Source organism: Octopus sinensis, linkage group LG11 (assembly GCF_006345805.1).
Source record: "Octopus sinensis linkage group LG11, ASM634580v1, whole genome shotgun sequence".
Classification (NCBI taxonomy): domain Eukaryota; kingdom Metazoa; phylum Mollusca; class Cephalopoda; order Octopoda; family Octopodidae; genus Octopus; species Octopus sinensis.
Window position 1 is genome coordinate 31,148,220 of NC_043007.1, and position 17,872 is coordinate 31,166,091.

The 17,872-nt window shown below is 36.4% G+C and overlaps 2 protein-coding genes across 8 annotated transcripts in view; one reads left to right on the forward strand and one right to left on the reverse strand.

Annotated features, from left to right (window-relative positions):
* LOC115216999 (sphingolipid delta(4)-desaturase DES1-like) overlaps window positions 1-6,618 on the reverse strand; it is a 29,451-nt gene extending 22,833 nt beyond the window's left edge. Inside the window, exons 1-2 of one of the 3 annotated variants that reach the window (XM_036507311.1) lie at window positions 6,599-6,618; window positions 3,054-3,158 (exon numbers count right to left, since the gene is read on the reverse strand). In XM_036507311.1, coding sequence (XP_036363204.1) covers window positions 3,054-3,135 — 82 coding nt within the window. In that variant the 5' untranslated portion in view covers window positions 3,136-3,158; window positions 6,599-6,618. Of the gene's footprint in view, window positions 1-3,053; window positions 3,159-3,320; window positions 3,470-6,598 lie in introns of those variants that run through there. The other 2 variants (XM_036507310.1, XM_029786517.2) reach the window with 2 other exon arrangements.
* LOC115217000 (transcriptional repressor protein YY1) overlaps window positions 3,518-17,872 on the forward strand; it is a 29,124-nt gene continuing 14,769 nt past the window's right edge. For 4 of the 5 annotated variants that reach the window (XR_005001208.1, XR_005001207.1, XM_029786518.2 and 1 more), the window contains exons 1-5: window positions 3,518-4,003; window positions 11,381-11,537; window positions 13,203-13,286; window positions 15,186-15,243; window positions 17,347-17,505. Coding sequence is in view for 3 of the 5 variants with exons in the window: in XM_029786518.2 (XP_029642378.1) it covers window positions 3,553-4,003; window positions 11,381-11,537; window positions 13,203-13,286; window positions 15,186-15,243; window positions 17,347-17,505 (909 nt within the window). In the remaining 2 variants the exon portion in view is untranslated. The remainder of the gene's footprint in view (window positions 4,004-11,380; window positions 11,538-13,202; window positions 13,287-15,185; window positions 15,244-17,346; window positions 17,506-17,872) is intronic. The other variant, XM_036507302.1, reaches the window with a different exon arrangement.

A 17,872-nucleotide genomic window follows, 5' to 3' on the forward strand; every position in this document is an offset into this window, starting at 1 on the left:
CACCCCAAAACGAATGGCATTGCCGTGGAGAATGGCCAGCACCATTCGTTGCAGCAGCCGCTCCACCTTGCAGGATTCATTTCTCAGACGGGCATCAGTTATCTGAATTTTGGGGAAGAAACCAGTAGTATAGGACACCCAAAGTCTTGACGGCAACTGGCACAAATTGACAGTGGAAGGTCAAGCTCTTGTGGCACAAATTGACAGTGGCCGGTCAAGCTCTTGTATTTTGTTCTATATTTCTCTTAGCTACAGGCAGCGATATCTGGGTTTGCGGCCGATGCAGCAAGGTTGGTACGGGAAAACGTGTCACAGCAGGTCGCGTCCCAGATTAAGGAACTGCCAACCTCATATGGGAAGAGGGTTATTCCGTCGGGGCCCTGAACTTGGTAGTGGAGGTTCCACAACCAGTTGAAATAGAATATCCACATAAATTACAATATTGTTCACATTTCATTTTCTCTGCATGCAAAAGACACAGAAGCTGGGTGTACATTACATTAAACTATGTAAAAATCAAGCAATTGTGTCCTCGATAGTTGAGTCCCAAAATGGATACGTTCCTTGTTTGTATGGAATATCATTCCCTTTCGTCTGAGCGTGTCACTGCCATCAAAACTCAAAGATCCCAAAGTGGTGGGAATTCCAAGCTCTAGCAGTGTATATTTTATTACGCTGTTGACTTCTGCGTGTCTTAAGTAATCTACCGTTACTGACTTTGCAATGCTTGGTGCCTAAAATTATTTTAGATATGCACCATTCTTCGGAGCTGAGGACATCCCCGGGGATGTGATGGAATATGTTAAGATTTGACCCTTTATCAATGGATGACAAATGAAAAGCACTGATCGTGGAGGTCAGACTGCAAGGGTTCATCTCCCATTATATTAATTGTAGATGACATGCAAATCTTTTTCTTCTCTACAAGCAACAGCGTCCTCGGATCTATCTTCTACTCAGGAGGAAACATGTTTGCAAAAGTCCTTTTTGTGTGTGCATGTTCTCTATTGTCTTGGGATAATGACTCGTGTTACGAGAGATTTTGATTGATTAGAAGAGAAACCATCAACAACAAAAAGGTCATTATAGATATTGATTCCTGGTAATCATTAAATGCATTATTAAAAATGGAAAGCTTGTTTTAGCTTAATTGCGTTTGAAGCCAAGTTAGATATGAGACCAGCATGTTGTTACTCGTTATGAAGCTACTGAAAGATTGAGACGATTATCAACGTTGCATTACCGAGGGACCTACCTGTTGAGCTCTATACCAACAGGTTTAGCTACATCAGGGATTCCCAACCAGGGTCCACAGAAGCTTTAAGGAGGTCCACGAGTGAAAAATTGTAATTTGTGGGTCCAATGTATAAATTTTGTTTACTAGGAGAGAAACCTGCGTTTATTGAAATTTATGATATGAATATAACGAAATTTGTTTCATTGTTAGTTTTTACTAACTTACAAATAAATATTTAATTTCAAAAAATTACATGTGCATATACGGGATCCACAGATGGTAAGATAGCTCTCAAGGGGTCCATAGACTGTAAGATAACTCTCAAGGGGTCCACAAGCAAAATAAGGTTAACTCCTGGGCTACTTCACCGATGACAAGTGTAAAACTTGTAGCCTCAACTATCGGCTCCTTGTATACCGTATTCAAATCAAATTTTATAGTCCTAAATGAAAAGGTCAGACACATTAAGTAAGTGAAGGGGATCTAACCAGAACTCAAAGAGGAACCGTAGACAGTCTGCAGAAAATGAAAAGTGCCAATTCCCTTTTCACTAGTCATTAGTCGTTTCAACTGTTTAAAACATAATTTAGAAAAGATTTTAAAAAAAGAGAGAGAGAGAGCGAGAGAAAAGCGCAGATGTGACTAAGTTTTGTTCTCCAACCACGATTCCAGGCTTCGGTCCCAGTGCGTGGAACCTTCGGTAGGTCTCCTGGAAAAATGCATTTAAAGAAAAAAAGGATTTTCGGAATTCCTACGATTTAGATGTCGGAGATTACGAATATGCAAAAAAAAAAAATAATTTTAATTCGTTTGACTAATTCGTTCAAGGCGGTGCTTCTACATGAAACAAGTAAAAGTCAAACGTTAATAATAAAAGTCACGGCCGGCTGCGTACCTCGAAGCACAAAGTTTGAGAACAGCATCCCCGATGTATCACATATAGGAAGCCACAGGAATTTTCGTGAGGAAAAAAGTAACGGGGGGTGGGTGTTCATTCCGAAATTCCACCGCAATTACAGTCACAGACGAAATAAAGTTCTCCTTTAGAAGTTTAATTAAGCATCTTAAACTTTTAGAATTGAATCTATAATTGGATTTTAGTTAAAAGAATTTTTTTTCACTTCCATGAAGATTGTATTAGCTGGATTAGATCCGATTTAACGGAATTATACGAAATGGATTTCATCTACAGTTAGTTTCTTCATAGCTTAATCTATCGCCAGTAATGTGACAACTACACAAGGTGACGTGTGTGTGTGCACACACACACACACACACATACATACATAGCCACTCCGCAGGCACATTCCACAAAATGCAATAAACGGCAAATATCCACCCTACATACATACGCACACACACACACATGCATGGTAACATATGTACTTTGAAAAAGAGTTAGAATTATACTTTTTAAACGATCGATCAATCCTCTATAAGGAAAGAAAAAAGAAAAAGAAATCCATAAGCGAAAAAAATTTTATATAAAGACAACGAATAGAAATAAGATGAAGGAAACAGCCTCCGACCATAAACGGAAAAATAGAACAAAGATGAAACGTGTATGAACAACAGATTTCTTAATGACCCTGGGATAACAGGGTTTAATTTAGGAATGACAGGTAAAGCAATTAAGGAAGAAAAGAATTAAATCGAGCAACTGGTAGGGATTTTGCAGGGGTCATTTGTGATAGAGAGGAAATAAAAGCAGGAACAGCATCCGACTGGCATTGTCTGGGCATCAAAGAAGATGGAGGAACCATTTGGCGTTTTTTTTATTAAGAGAAATATAATGTAATCAGATATATTTCCTTACCCATTATTGCTTTTCTCCGTGAAGCATGTGGTTCTTGGGTGTAAGACCACTCAAAATCTGTCCTAGAAACTTTGGCACCCATAGTGTTACAGAATCTGCTAAATCCTGGTGGAATTTCATGAAAGAAAGGAAAAAAAAGTTAAATGGGAAAAAAATAAATTCGTGCGTTAAGAAACGAAAAGTTTTAGATGTTAGATGTTGTAATTAAAAATGGTGATAATAATAGCGATCAGAGAAGGGAAGACGGACCGGATTTAATTTACTAACCGTTTCATTCAATGGATGAGTTCCAAGTGATGGACAGAAGAAACTGCAAGTTAATAATTACGAGCGAAAATCAGCAGCAGCAGCAGCAACGAAGTCATGAATATTCATTAGCTGTAGTCTGTGTATGTGTGAGTGTGTTTGTGTCTGTGTGTGTCTGCGTGTGTCACGTGGTCTTGTTAGTGAGATTCCGACTTCTGTGTAGCATAAGCGTCATAGAAAGAAAGCAGTCAAAATGGCGTCGGTTATAGGATCAGAAGTGGAGATCCAAGAGGTTGAGGTGGAGTCCATCCCCGTTGAAATGCCCATCGAGACGGTGGAAACCACAGACGATACAGTCGAAGTGCAACCCATGATTGCTCTCCAGCCATTACCCGAAGCGGCCCAAGAAGAGATTGTTCTGCAGACTCGTGAGGAGGTGGTTGGTGATCCGAACCTCGTGTATGCTGACAGCATCCCCGTACCAGCTCCAGAGATTGAAATATCCACAGAAGAAGCAACCATCACCCGGAAAGGCAAAGGTGGCAAGAGACGAGCCAATAAATCACGAAATATGATATCGACATCAGCTGTAAATTGTGGAGAACTGACGCTAGACACTAACTCTGCTACAAAGAAATGGGAACAAAAGCAAGTACAGATTAAAACTTTAGAAGGCGAATTCTCAGTAACAATGTGGGCTACAGGTTTGTGATTTCTCTACTTTGATTATCTGTTTTCTATCATTCCGAATACGCTTATTATTTTTATTAACTCGACATCGTTTCTTGCTTACATTGAGTCTTTCCGTCACACTCCCGACCGATAAGCTGCCGTTCGAGAAAGAAAGTCAATAAATCTATGTTGAAAAGGTCATAGCTTCTCTGTGACGTAAGCCACAAACTGGGCCATTTTATGTAGCCGCTCTGTATTCATTTTAAAGGAAGCTGGAGCCTATTTTAAGTCATCTTTGATGAATATTGTCCGCTAAACACATGTTTGTTTTGATTTTGAAGTCGGCCATCATGATTTCCATGGGCGCCGCCATATTCTGAGAATATGGCGGAAAATATGTTATGGCGGATGGCGGCCATTTTTGTGAACACTAACTTGGTCGTCCTTGAAATTCGCAGGGAAATACTCAAGCGAGAACTTGATTAGCGCGATAAATTTCAGTGAGAAATTTCCATAACAACTTATAGTATAGTTGTATGATATTTAATTTTCGAATCAAGCTTTAAACTGGTCGAATTTCCATGATATGTTGCAGAGTCTCTTCACTATTGTCTATGTGTTTGTATACGTATGTATGTGTCTGTGTGTTTGTCTGTGTGTGTGTGCTTCATGGCTGCCAGCAAGTGCGCGCTGCTGTGTGAATGTATATTTCACGATTTTTCACTCGGTCTAGGTAAGTTGATCTGTAAATAAAAATTAAACAAACTCTATAATTTTAAACGTTGTTTCGTGTATATAAATCGATTAATGCTTTCTGAAATAAACGATTGGTTATTATCTGCATTTAAAAAATTTTGTAGCTGCCGTGTAACGAAATAAGTCGGGTGATAAAGACGGGCAGTTTCACTACCAGCTTTTGTTGATTTTTAATTTTTATATTATACATCTTCGAAAGGGAAGAAAATACTATTTTCCCTTATCACTCAAATATGAATTGGTTTTGTGTTTATGGTAATATAACGCTACAACATTCACTTAAAGAAGAAGATGTGTTAAACCATTTCTTATGGCGTAATTTCTCTCATCGTTTTCTTTTACGTGTCTGGTTTATTTTCTACGCTTGTAAAATTATGATGGATTTATTTTGAAATGTTTGTTCCGTCGTATTCTTCGTTCCTTTCTCGATACAAGTAGCTTATTATTGTTATTCTTGTCCAACCCAAAACAACAATCCTGCTCCTTCATCACTTCCGTAAACGTTAAGATATTGTCATTAAAAATTTAGAGGAAGCGTTCGGATGTTGATGGCTTTCTCTTTTTTTAATATACCAACGAATCCTGTGCTATAAACTTGTTAAAATCGTTGGTGCATTTAATCTAAAACTATATTCCGTTGCTTTGCACAATACAATCTAATTATTCTGCGGGATTCACAAGGGTCAACCTGCTAGAAATAGCAACGAAATCGCCATCAAACCGCAGGACAATGCAGTCCCTTAGACGATGTGTTTCAAATAAAGATAAAATGATCGTGTCTGGAATGCCTTTGATCGAAGGTTTGCACTCCCTGGGCTAAACAATCACACTATCTTTGGTATACCAAAATATAATTTACGGGTACTACTTGAGAACAGTGGTCCCGGTGCGCGCACTCGCGTATTCGCGCATCAGCGCTAGCTAGTCGTGACTAGTCGATCCTACAACGACTCCCTAGCAAAGTAAATAAAACACAAAATAAGTAATTTTTGTTAAAGTAAATGATTTTTAAACGAAGTAAATAACACAAAGGATCGGCTAGTCATGACTAGCTAGCGCGAGTGCGCGCACCGGGACCACTGTTCTCGAGTAGTACCTCTTTGGTATACCAAAATATAATTTACGAATGCCACAGAAGCTCTTTTGGTTTTTAAAATTAATGATTAACAAAAAAATAAGGTTTACGACAGGTAAATACACGATCTAGCATCCCAAGAAATAATTTTTGTAAATCCTGAAGGCTTATTGTGTACCCATAAAAATAACCGAAAATATTTGAAAATAGATGAAAGATTTAAAGAAAAATAAAAACCCGGACTGAACGGAGCTTTTTTTATTCATGTGTTTTGATGATGGTAAAAATTGCGTTGCTCCATCAGCAAGTTGTGTGTCGAGTGATGCAGTCGGGTCTGGATCGATACGAAAACAATTGTAAATTTGTTTTCATTAACATTGAGTGTGTGTGTGTGTAAATGGATGTTTTTTCATCGTTTAATTATGTGAAATGTAGCTACACCGAATTCAATAGACCCTTCTGAGTAATTGGCATCTTTTATTCCCTTGTTTCAATCATTGGGTTGTGGTCATACTGGGGCACCGCCTTGAAGGGTTTAATAAAACAAATAAACACCAGTAATTGCCGGCGAACGTTTTAGCCATACATCCACACCTGTAATTTGTCCATTTATTTAATTTATGTGACATTTAAATTAAATATTACTTTCAAGATTCTTTCATAATTTGACTTTTTACTATTAGAAATATATGAGCAGTGACTGGTTTATTTTGATTATCTTGATAAAACATTCAAAGCAAAGCTTGTTCAACTGTGGGAATGTTTACTAGTAGTTCTAATAGAATATGCTATTTACCTTATAATTTTATCCTCAACATCCATTTCATGTTATTTCTCTGAAAACCTGACAATAGAAGGTAAGTTTCTCTCTAGAGGGACGACAATATCAGTTGTTGGGATAACGGTTATTAATTAACTCAGCAAACTCACATTCATCAATTGTCTCTAATCCTGGAAAATTTTGTTGAACGTGCTCTTGCTGCTTTTAAGATAGGTTAACATGAAAAAAATCTGTTCAGCTTTGGCATTGTTTTGGATTATATTGTTGCAAGGGAGGAATTGTCTTTTATTCAACAATACCTTTCTTTCGTCCATATCTACTAAAACTAACATTCGTCAAAAGTCCTACTTCCTTAAGAGCAACTGCCATGCCAAACAAAATCACCACTGTTGGCCTTTCTAAGTAACACAAGTAGATGCCACTTACTATGTACGATCACTATGGGATGGAACCTTTTAGATAATAATAACCAACCGGTAACATCATGCAATAGTACGGCTTCCACTCTACAGGGGACATCAAATACATAGTCCTCCTTCATAAGACTTAAAGACAGCAATTCCCACAATGTAGTTCACACAGCACTTAGAAGATATAGCTACAACCATCATCATCATCGTTTAACGTCTGCTTTCCATGCTAGCATGGGTTGGACGGTTCAACCAGGGTCTGGGAAGCCAGGAGGCTGCACCAGGCTCCAGTCTTATCTGGCAGTGTTTCTACTGCTAGATGCCCTTCTTAATGCCAACCACTCCGTGAGTGTAGTGGGTGCTTTTTACATGCCACTGGCACAGGGGTAAAGTAGAGATTAATACTTCTGAGAATTCTATGGCAAAACATGATACAGGAGAAAATTACAAGAAGTATATCATTGATCCACAGTCAAAACATAAGACATGTCGGACTATAATATTTGGTAGAATCTAAAATCTAGACTTGAAACGGTCTAAACATTCATCTGCTAGTTTCCCTAAAACATGGAAACCGAAATACTCAAAATATAAACTGTTTAGATATTTGAGTGATGTTATTCATAACAAAATTCATTTTAACATCTCAACACAAGCAACGTACTTAAATCCTACTGAAACTTAAAATCAATTTCTAACACCTTGACCATTAAAATATCAAGAAAGTATCCCCACACACAGGAGTGGCTGTGTAGTAAGAAGCTTGCAACCATACAGGAGCGCTGCATTGAAGGGTTTTAGTTGAACAAATCGACCCCAGGACTTTATTTTTTAAGCTTAGTACTTATTCTGTTGGTCTCTTAGGCCTAACTGCTAAGTTACAGAGATGCAAATACACCAACACCAGTTATCAAGTGGTGATGGGCTTCTTTCAGTTTCCATCTACCACATCCAGTCAAGGCTTTGGTTGGCCTGAGGCTATAGTAGAAGACACTTGTCCAAGGTGCCATGCAGTGGGATTGAACCCAGAACCATGCGGTTGGGAAGCAAGCGTCTTACCACACAGCCACACATATAAAAATGTGTATATATTATGTATGTGTGAGTTGGTGCCTCCTTGGGTTGGCATTTTGTGATAGTTATAAATGAAGCTGTATCCTTTGTTTCCAAGGTTACGTGAAAGCATGTCCAGCCATGTGGGAAAATTGCCTTACTTGGAAACAGGTGAGGTTTGGCAACAAGAAGGACATCTGACCATTGAAAATCCATGTCAACAAATTCTGTCCACTCTAAGCACACATGAAAGTAATTAACTGCTTGCTTTCCAAAATTTGTGGCCTTGTGTCTACTCTAGAAATCATTAATGCAAACAAAATCCTTTTGCGGTATTAATATATTCTATAAAAATTGTGTGTATAGTTTATTATCTCCAGCTCGGATTATTTAATAGCTTTTGTTGTCTTTTGAATAGTTTCTCTATTGCCATGTTCATCAGGTTTGGGTTTATAGCCCTTCAAGTACCTTCTAGGAGGGCAGTAATTCCAAAAAGGATCTGACTTGGATTATGATGATTTGTGCAACTCCTACCAGCATGGAAAGCAAGTGTAAAATATTTATTATGGTGATGCTGTAAAGGGGTTTAAGTAAAATTACAATGGAAGGTTTCAGGTAGTCTGGGATATTTATGGTTAAATTACTGGCATACGACATATTTGCTTTTTTTTTTCCATTTTTCTTTCAAAAATGTAACTTCATTATTGTTTCTACTATATATGACAAACCTCTTGCATTTCTCCTGCCAACCTGCATGTTGCCATTGAAAATGGTAAGCTGAAAGTACTGGGGCGCCTGCTTAATGATTTCCCACACCTTTTTTTTTTCTTGAATAGTCTCAAAAACCCTTGGGGGATGGGGAGAAAAAGACATGATTTGAACTTGAAATGTAGGGAACTGGAACAAATACTGCACGGCAGTCTGTCTCTTCCTGTAATGATTTTCTCCAAATTGTGTGTGAATATATTAAAAACACACTGACACACAGCATCCGTCTTTCACTTTCCACCTACCAAATGCACTTGCAAATCTTTGGTGGTTTGTCTGGGGATATATTAGAAGATAACATGACTGGGAAGCAAGCTCTTCACCCACAAAACCATGCATGCACCAAGGATCAAGATGCCTGGCGTTTTTCCATACTCCGCAGCAGAAGTGTTTAGACTGATCCTTCTGGTGGTGTCACCATGTAAAAGCACCCAGTACACTCTGTAAAGTGGTTGGCATCCAGCTGTAGAAACGATGCCAAATCAGATTGGTGTCTGGTGCAGCTCCCCAGCCGTACCAATTTTGGTCAAACTGTCCAGTCCATGCCAACATGAACAACGGATATTAAACGACGATGATATACATAAAACTTGATAATACTTCTGAGTTTTGTTTTTGTTACAAAGGGTATCGTGTTATGTAGCAAGAAATTTGCAGTGAATCAAGGTGACAGATCATTATGAATTGCTATCTATTGTCATAAGTCTGAGCCTTTGTGTGTTTGCGAGCATTTAGTTTTGATTGTATTAAATATAGCACCTTGCTATAAAATGTCTTCTAGGAAATATTTTAAAATTTGTTATTATTTTTGTTGGTGAAGTCGTGTTTATACTTCCTCTTGTCAATATTTTGAACATTTGCAAATGAAAATATTGTTTGCTTTATTGGATTAGCAAAGCATTTGAACTAGCTAAGAACTACCACTCACTTCCTCTATTGAACAACCTCTCAGGGTGGTAAACTTATGTTAAATTCAACAATGCAATCTCTCCTTAATTCATTGGGATATCACAGTGGGCCAGTTTTATTTGCTTCTCCTTCTAATTCAGCCTGTACATCTGTCTTCAACTCATCGCAATGTAACAATACTGTTCCTCAGTTTTTAAGACACAGCCACATACTAACTCTAACCCCACCCACCTATCAAATTTCTGTCTCACCCAAAACAAGCCAAAGAAGTCCTCTGTCACAGTATTCTCTTACATTGAGCGAGGTCATTGCCAGTGCCGCTGGACTGACTCCTGTGCAGGTGGCACGTAAAAAACCCATTTTGAGCGTGGCCGTCACCAGTACCGCCAGACTGGCCCTCGTGCTGGTGGCACGTAAAAGGACCCACTACACTCTCTGAGTGGTTGGTGTTAGGAAGGGCATCCAGCTGTAGAAACTCTGCCAGATCAGATTGGAGCCTGGCGCAGCCATCTGGTTCGCCAGTCCTCAGTCAAATCGTCCAACCCATGCTAGCATGGAAAGCAGACATTATATGATGATCTCAGCTTAGACTCACTCGACAGTGGCATCATTCTGTACTTGTTATCTGGTGTTTTGTACCATTGACAGTGTTGAAAGGATATTCAGTTTCTGCTGATGTCAAAATCTGGAATGAGTTCTTCATCGGTTCAGTAAGTTGATGTTGTGGTGACACAAACCAGGTCTGACCTCATCAACTTTAACCACTTGCAGCTCTCCTTACACAAACAAAACTTTTGTCAGCACCACATATATGCAACACAGATGCTAGACATTTGGTAGATGGAAACTGAAAGAAGCCCATCGTGTATATATATATATATATATATGTGTGTGTGTGTGTTTGTACCCCCAATATCGCTTGACAACTGATGTTGGTGCGTTTATGTCCCCATAACTTAGCAGTTCGGCAAAAGAGACAAATAGAGTAAGTATTAGGCTTACAAAGACGGAGTTCTGGGATCAGTTTATTTGACTAAAGGCGGTGCTCCAGCATGGCCGCAGTCAAATGACTGAAACAAATAAAAGAATTGATGTTTAAGATGTAGTGACTTCTTATTCTCTAGATCAGTGGTTCTTGACCTCTTTTTACCAATGGACCCCTTTGATCCTTATTTTATTTGGGTGGACCCCGATAACCATTCAATGTTTTAAAAAAAATCCCATTATATTTTCATAGTTAAATATTTGGAATTTTATTAAAAAAAAATACTGAAAATATTTTGTGTATTGTAGAAGTATATGATCAGTTTAACAGCAAAATCTTCTATGGATTCCAGTTGAGAAGCCTTGTTCTAGACCAAGTGGGCCTGATGGGACTGCAGGACACAGCTTTTTCTTAGAAATAAGTACATTAAAAAAAAATGAAGATAATGGCATAATCGCTAAGAGAACATGTATGCAACGAATTTGATGTGTCAGATGTTTTTCTTTGAAATGGGAACCCAGAAGTGGGAGGATATTTGCTATTAGTTGAGTAAAGAGATTTAGGATGGAGTTGGTTTGATTGGCCTAAGTAAGTCACGGTTGAAGATCTGAAAGCCACATTTTGTCCCTTCATACATAGTAAATTTGAACTTTATTTTTTTGTTTTTTCCAGGATCTGAAGATAAATCCAAGCTGGAAGATGAAAGTGTGTCGAGTGTCTCTGAAACGGATGCAGATTTTACTGAATATATGACAGGGAAAAAGCTTCCACCAGGTGGCATACCTGGGCTTGATTTAAGTGATCCGAAACAGTTGGCAGAATTTGCACGGTAAGCTATCAATATAGTTGCAATGCTGTTTCTGGCCTTCTGTGAAAATGTTTGATTTAAGATTTGAATTTTTCAATATTCTATCACTATTCCACCACATCACCTCCCACTAAGTTGTTCATTAGTTGTCAGTTGTTTGGAAATTAATGAATTGATAATGTTTACGAGCTGCAAAGTAAATGAATGCTTGTCTTCAAAGCTTTCGAAAGGGAAGATTAATTAAAAAATTGAAAATGTGTCACAGCATGTAAATATTTATGAATATGCTTTATTTAAAAAAAAATTAAATGCTGATACAAAAGTGATATTTCACAAACTTTTCTAGCCCCAAATCTGTAAACAGAAATAGTTTTCATGCTTGAAAATTTTATGGCAACTAATGGCTTCTTTATTTCACTTCTGCACAAATCATTTCTCAAATACATTTTTTCCCCCCCCAGAAAAACACTTGTAACTATATATATATATATATATATAATGTGCTCTCACACACACAGACATATACACACATAAACTTATAGGAAATGATATTGGTTAGAATAATGGCAGGAATTAGAGCCAGCATGCTTTTTTGCATGTTACACCAGGCATTGCTTGTGTGAGATTTTATCCTGATCTTTTCTTATAAAACTTTCGATTATATATCTGAAATTATTTTCCACAAGTTTCTTTACTTTACTAAAAATAAATAGAGATGTAGCTGTTTCTATTGGAAGCAGATCACATTTAGCTCTTTTACTGTTGTATTAATGTCTCCAGTACTGGCATAAACTGATTTTAATTTGAAGGTAACGAAGATGTTTTTGATATCAACTTATTAACACTGTTTAGAAGTGTATATATGTGTGTGTCAGAAGCCCTTAAGTGATGGTGGTGGTAATAATTTATATTGTATTAAAAATGTAACTGGTGTTATGCAGAAATATTAGTTGGAAAATTATATTTTGATCAACCAAAATGGTTTAAATAAGTGTTCTTTGTTGTTTTTCTTTGAGATAGTTGAATAATGTTTAAAATTTGTTTTATGTTAAACTGTTGAGGACTCTTCAAAATGAATTTAGGCTTTTGTTTTAATTAGACAAGGGAATTTTAAATGTTTTTAGTATAATAGTTTTTTTATAGGTATTCATATCAATAACAATATAATAAATAACTTTACATCTTTATTTCTTTGACTCATTGACATTATCTATATTAGTTTAATTATCTTTATCACCTTTAGAAATTTACCTGTATAGTTTAGATTACAATTGTTCATTGGGTTTTATTTTATATGCCTTCTTTTCTAGACATTAGATTTTGTTATAGATTATTTTTGAAGAATGCTGTAGGGCCCTTTCTAAGGATAGCATAATTTTTGTCCAAATGACAATACTATTAACTATAAATGCAGCATAATTTTAACAATATGCTTAATCTTTGTGTGATCACCACTGCTTTTTTATGCAGCACTAGTGAATATATTTTCTGCTCCTCAAACTTATAGCCATCGCCAGTTAAAATCTAAACACACCTCATTTCATGCATTTCAACTGGTGTTTATTACCTCTTTCTGAACACATACAACACTCACACACATATCCTCTCTCTCTGTCTGTCTCTCTCTTTCTTTCTCCTTTCTGTCTGAGGCTGCTTGATAAAGACCTTCTCTTTTACTTAATCTAGTAACACCTCTACAGTACGTGCGAGGAAAGAAAAACGTGACCTGACCGTTGACCTGGATGGGCTTTACCATTCGCGCCTTTCTGGGTAAGCACAGGTTGAACGCTTCTGGTTCCTTTTTGTCCACTTTTTATGTAATCTTGTCTTATATTTGAGCCTATTATTTTTATGTGTTTTTTTTTTTTAATATTTTTGTTCTTATTTTGGCTCTTGCAGTCGAAAGACTATTATTTGGTTTGCTTATTATATATTAAAATAGTTATGAATCTAAATTACCTGTTTTGTTATTGGTGCTAAGTCTTTGATTTTAGTTTTGAGTTGCATGTCTTTGGTATTCTCTCCATTTATGGCATGAGAAACTAGGAATTACTGTAAATTTGATATCAGGTTAGCAATTATATTTGTGGTCTGCTTCCTCCCTTAAAAACTTTTTCTAATTACAAAGCGGCAGGTGTAAATAAATACATGGCTATTAATTTTACCCATTCCCCAGACCTCTCCCTGCCACTTTAAACAGGATTCTGCCAATTTTGTGGATTAATTTTTTTTTTATATATAAAATGACTTAATAAATCAAATTTTTACCTAATATATATAAATATTTCTCCATAGTGATTTTCTTTCCTCGCTCGCACAATGTTATAATTCATGAATGCACTAACCATTGCTATGGCTGCCTTTTCATTTATTAGACAAGTTTTTAGCAGAAAGTATTCTGTTTCTGTCTATAGTGTTTCTCTCTCCTGTGTGTGTGTGTGTGTGTGTAAATAAACTGCATCCTGTTGAACAAAATATTAACTATTTAAGTAAAAACCATTATTGCTGATTTCTCTTGTATGTACACGGTTTATATTTGTTGAACTGGTGTCCTCATCTTGATGGTTGCTTTTGCTACTTTTCAGCTGTTGTACATTCCAGCCTTCTTCAGATCTCTTCTGTTGAACTTGGTTCTATCAGAATTTTGAGCCTAACCCTTTATTTGACCCACGGGGGTACACTGTTCTCATTCTGCTCTCTGCATTTTGTGACATCTTTTGTGAATTAGTACCATGGATCAAATAGTGTTAAGTTCAAAATTTTGATACAACTGAGTTCAACCGAAAACATCTGAAGAAGGCTGGAGCATACAACAGCCAAAATGTAGTGAAAGCAACAATCAAGATGAGGATATCAGTCTGACTAATTAATATAAGCAGTATGCATAATATAATTCCCTCATCTCAGGAATATAGAATTGATTTCTTTCCTTTCCTACAGGTGTTTTAAAGATGCTTTTAGTGTGGCTGAAGAATATGTCTAGTAGTAACCAGTCATGGTTTTAGCTTTTAGATTTTTAAACATTTCTGTGACTTATTTTCCTTTTAATCACTAGAGTTTTCCTTTTCCAGATTTCACATATCTAGTAAGTTTACTAATAAAAAAAATTAACCCATCATTAAACATATTGATTGTTATGACTGAAATCCTATCTCTAATCACTGACCAATTTTAAACAATTCAAATTTATAAAGATAATAGAATGTAAAATAATATAACTATTATTATTTTTTTTCTCCTTTATGTGTGTGTGTGTGTGTGTGTGTCTTTTACATATTGCTATAATACGAAAAAAAAAAACATTTAAAATTCTGCATTGTTGTGGGATTAGCTACTAACTAAAAAAGAACAAAGATTGGCAACTGTCTTTGTGATGTAATTATTATCCATATCCCAGATACTTAGCATAGATAAACAAAGCTTATTAAGTCGTTGAATTTGACAAAATTTTTTCGATCCCAGTTTTATGTGACCCTTCTCCAACCCAATTCCTATTTTTTCATTTTGTTTATGCTGATTCTGCTTTGTCCATTTTAAGTTCCATATTCTTTCTTTCTTCTGTATATTTTTGCATATGTTTTATTTACAAAATATGCTGCTAGTAAAGAAATCCAGTTAGCTTTCAGTAGGAACTTACATTATTCTAAGAACCTTTATTCTTAATTTTAGAATAAAACCAAGAAAGCCTACTGATGATGTTCCCCGTACAGTGCCCTGCCCTCATAAGGTAACCACTTTTTTTTTCTTTTTGTCTCTGTAAATAACAATAACCTTCAATTAATTGATATTAAAAAAAAATTCCTAATTTGAAGAGAAGAGATGTTGACTGTAATATTTTCATCCAACTTGCATCCTTTAGCAGTATCAGACACAGCTCATTAATTATAACTGGCTTTCTGTTTTTTATGAAGTTTAAGCATTGTTGAGCTAGGGTTATTCTGTAGTTTTAAAGTAGATCTCACAGGCAAATACATACAAGCAGTCATATGTGGTTGCAAAGAGAGAGTAAGCTCTCAGAACTGATACTTGGAAGGGGAATGTATATTAAAATTGCTTACAGGGAATGGTTCCCTGACACAGTACCTGAAGATGCTACTGTCATTATAGTAACTCATCTTAAATTTTAAAGAAGTATATATTTCAGAATTGGTAGTGTTGGATAAATACCTTCTTATATTTGGTTATATTTGTGAGTTCAAATCCCACCCTGATTGACTTTGCTTATCATCGTTAAAATAAATAAGCAGTCTACAATCATGATTGACTGAACTCTTATAGGTATTGCACATGAATGGGTTGACTTAAACAACTGGGACCGGCAAAAATAATATTAGTTTTGTTTTGTGAATTTTTATTAAAAAATTTCTTACAAATAAGGTGCAGGAGTGGCTGTGCGGTAAGAACCTTGCTTCCCAACCACATGGTTCCGGGTTCAGTCCCACTGCGTGGCACCTTGAGCAAGTGTCTTCTACTTTAACCTTGAGCCAACCAGAGCCTTGTGAGTGGATATGGGAAACGGAAACTGAAAGAAGCCCGTCATGTGTGTGTGTGAGTCTTTGTTTGACCCCGCCCATTGCTTGACAACCAATTGTGTGTTTATGTCCCTGTAACTTAGCGGCTCAGCAAAAAAGGATCGATAAAATAAATATTAGGCTTACAAAGAATAGGTCCCGGGGTCGATTTGTTTGACTAAAGGCAGTGCTCCAGCATGGCAGCAGTCAAATGACTGAAACAAGTAAAAGAATAAATGAATAAATACAAATATAAAAGGTGATTCACATTGTATTTTAAAGTAAAGTTGTCAGGCTCAGTCCCACTGCATGGTATTGTGGTCTACTTCTATCACCCTGGGCCAACCTAAGCCTTCTGTGTGGATTTGATAGATACTAAAAGAAGCCTGTTGTTGTACATATATATATAGTGTGAGTGTTGCTGTCTCGTTATCTTGAGCAGTGTCCTTCATTTCCAGTCTCCCATGGAAACAAGCCTGGTCATGTAGAATTATTACCTTGGAAACAAGACAGGAAAGGCATCCAGCCATAGAAAACCTGTTTCAACAAATTCTGTCTGACCCATGCCAGCATGGAAAAGCAGACGTTAGAAGATGATGATAATGATGAATGCATAAAGACATTATTGAGCTGTTGTGTCAACATCTCAGGCCATTGTCTCAACAGGTTCTAAAATCTTAAAAGTTATTTCTATGAATTATGAGCTTTCTCGTTGTGCTAGTTTGTGTTTACGACCAAATCAGAATAAGCTTTCTTTCTAAATTTACATTCTAAAATACTTGTAAAATTGTCTTTGGTGCAATCTCAAAGTACCTCTGGACAGCATGATTAATTCTTAAGAGCAAAATTAAATTCCATGAGTATTCCAGTAATCATTAAAAATATCTACCAAGAAATAGAATTGGTATTTTCTGCTTCAATAAATTTGACATATCCTGGCAAAAAAAAAATTTCAAACATGATATTCTACATCAAATTAGTATATATATAATCAAAATAAGCAACAAGTATATCCGAGGTAATGTGGTACAATTGTTTCATGCTACTTCATTTTATTAAACACTAAGTATTACATGAGTTTTAAAATGTCGAGCAATCTTCAGCCAATTATAGAAATTTTCCAATCAAACGGACAATGCACATCCTTATCTCTATTTCGTTTGCCAACATTATAAAGAGGGTGTATATACACACATATACTTGTATGCCTTTATCCTTACCACAGGTAAGGATAAAGGCATATTATCAGGTAACTTTGAAGTTTATTGCAACATTTAAGACTATATTTGAGGTTTATTTATTTTTGTATTCATTTTCAGGGTTGTAATAAAATGTTCAGAGATAATTCTGCTATGAGAAAACACCTTCACACCCACGGGCCTCGGGTGCATGTGTGTGCTGAGTGTGGTAAAGCCTTTGTGGAAAGTTCCAAACTGAAAAGGCATCAGTTAGTTCACACTGGTGAAAAACCATTCCAGGTAAGTGTCATTAAAAGCAAATATCTCAAGATCCAAGCCTATTGTTAAATTACTTAGACATTTAGTATTTCTTGACTAGAGCTGAAAATCTACATATCTTTGCTAAAAATGGAATTAAAACAAAATGTCGCTCGTGTGCATCCTCAATCTAAATCTCCTTTTATTTTTCTTTTACAAATTTTTACCATTTTTTATATATCTTCGTGGCAGCCATTGGTAGTGAATGGTAATCGGGTTAGATAGTTGAAGGGAGATAATTCTGTTGGTCTGAGTGATGTTTTGGTGTGGAAAAGGCATTATTTTGGATTGTGGGGGAAAAAAGCCTGGCCTATAAACTGAGAGGCTGTGAGCCTAGATTTATTTATTT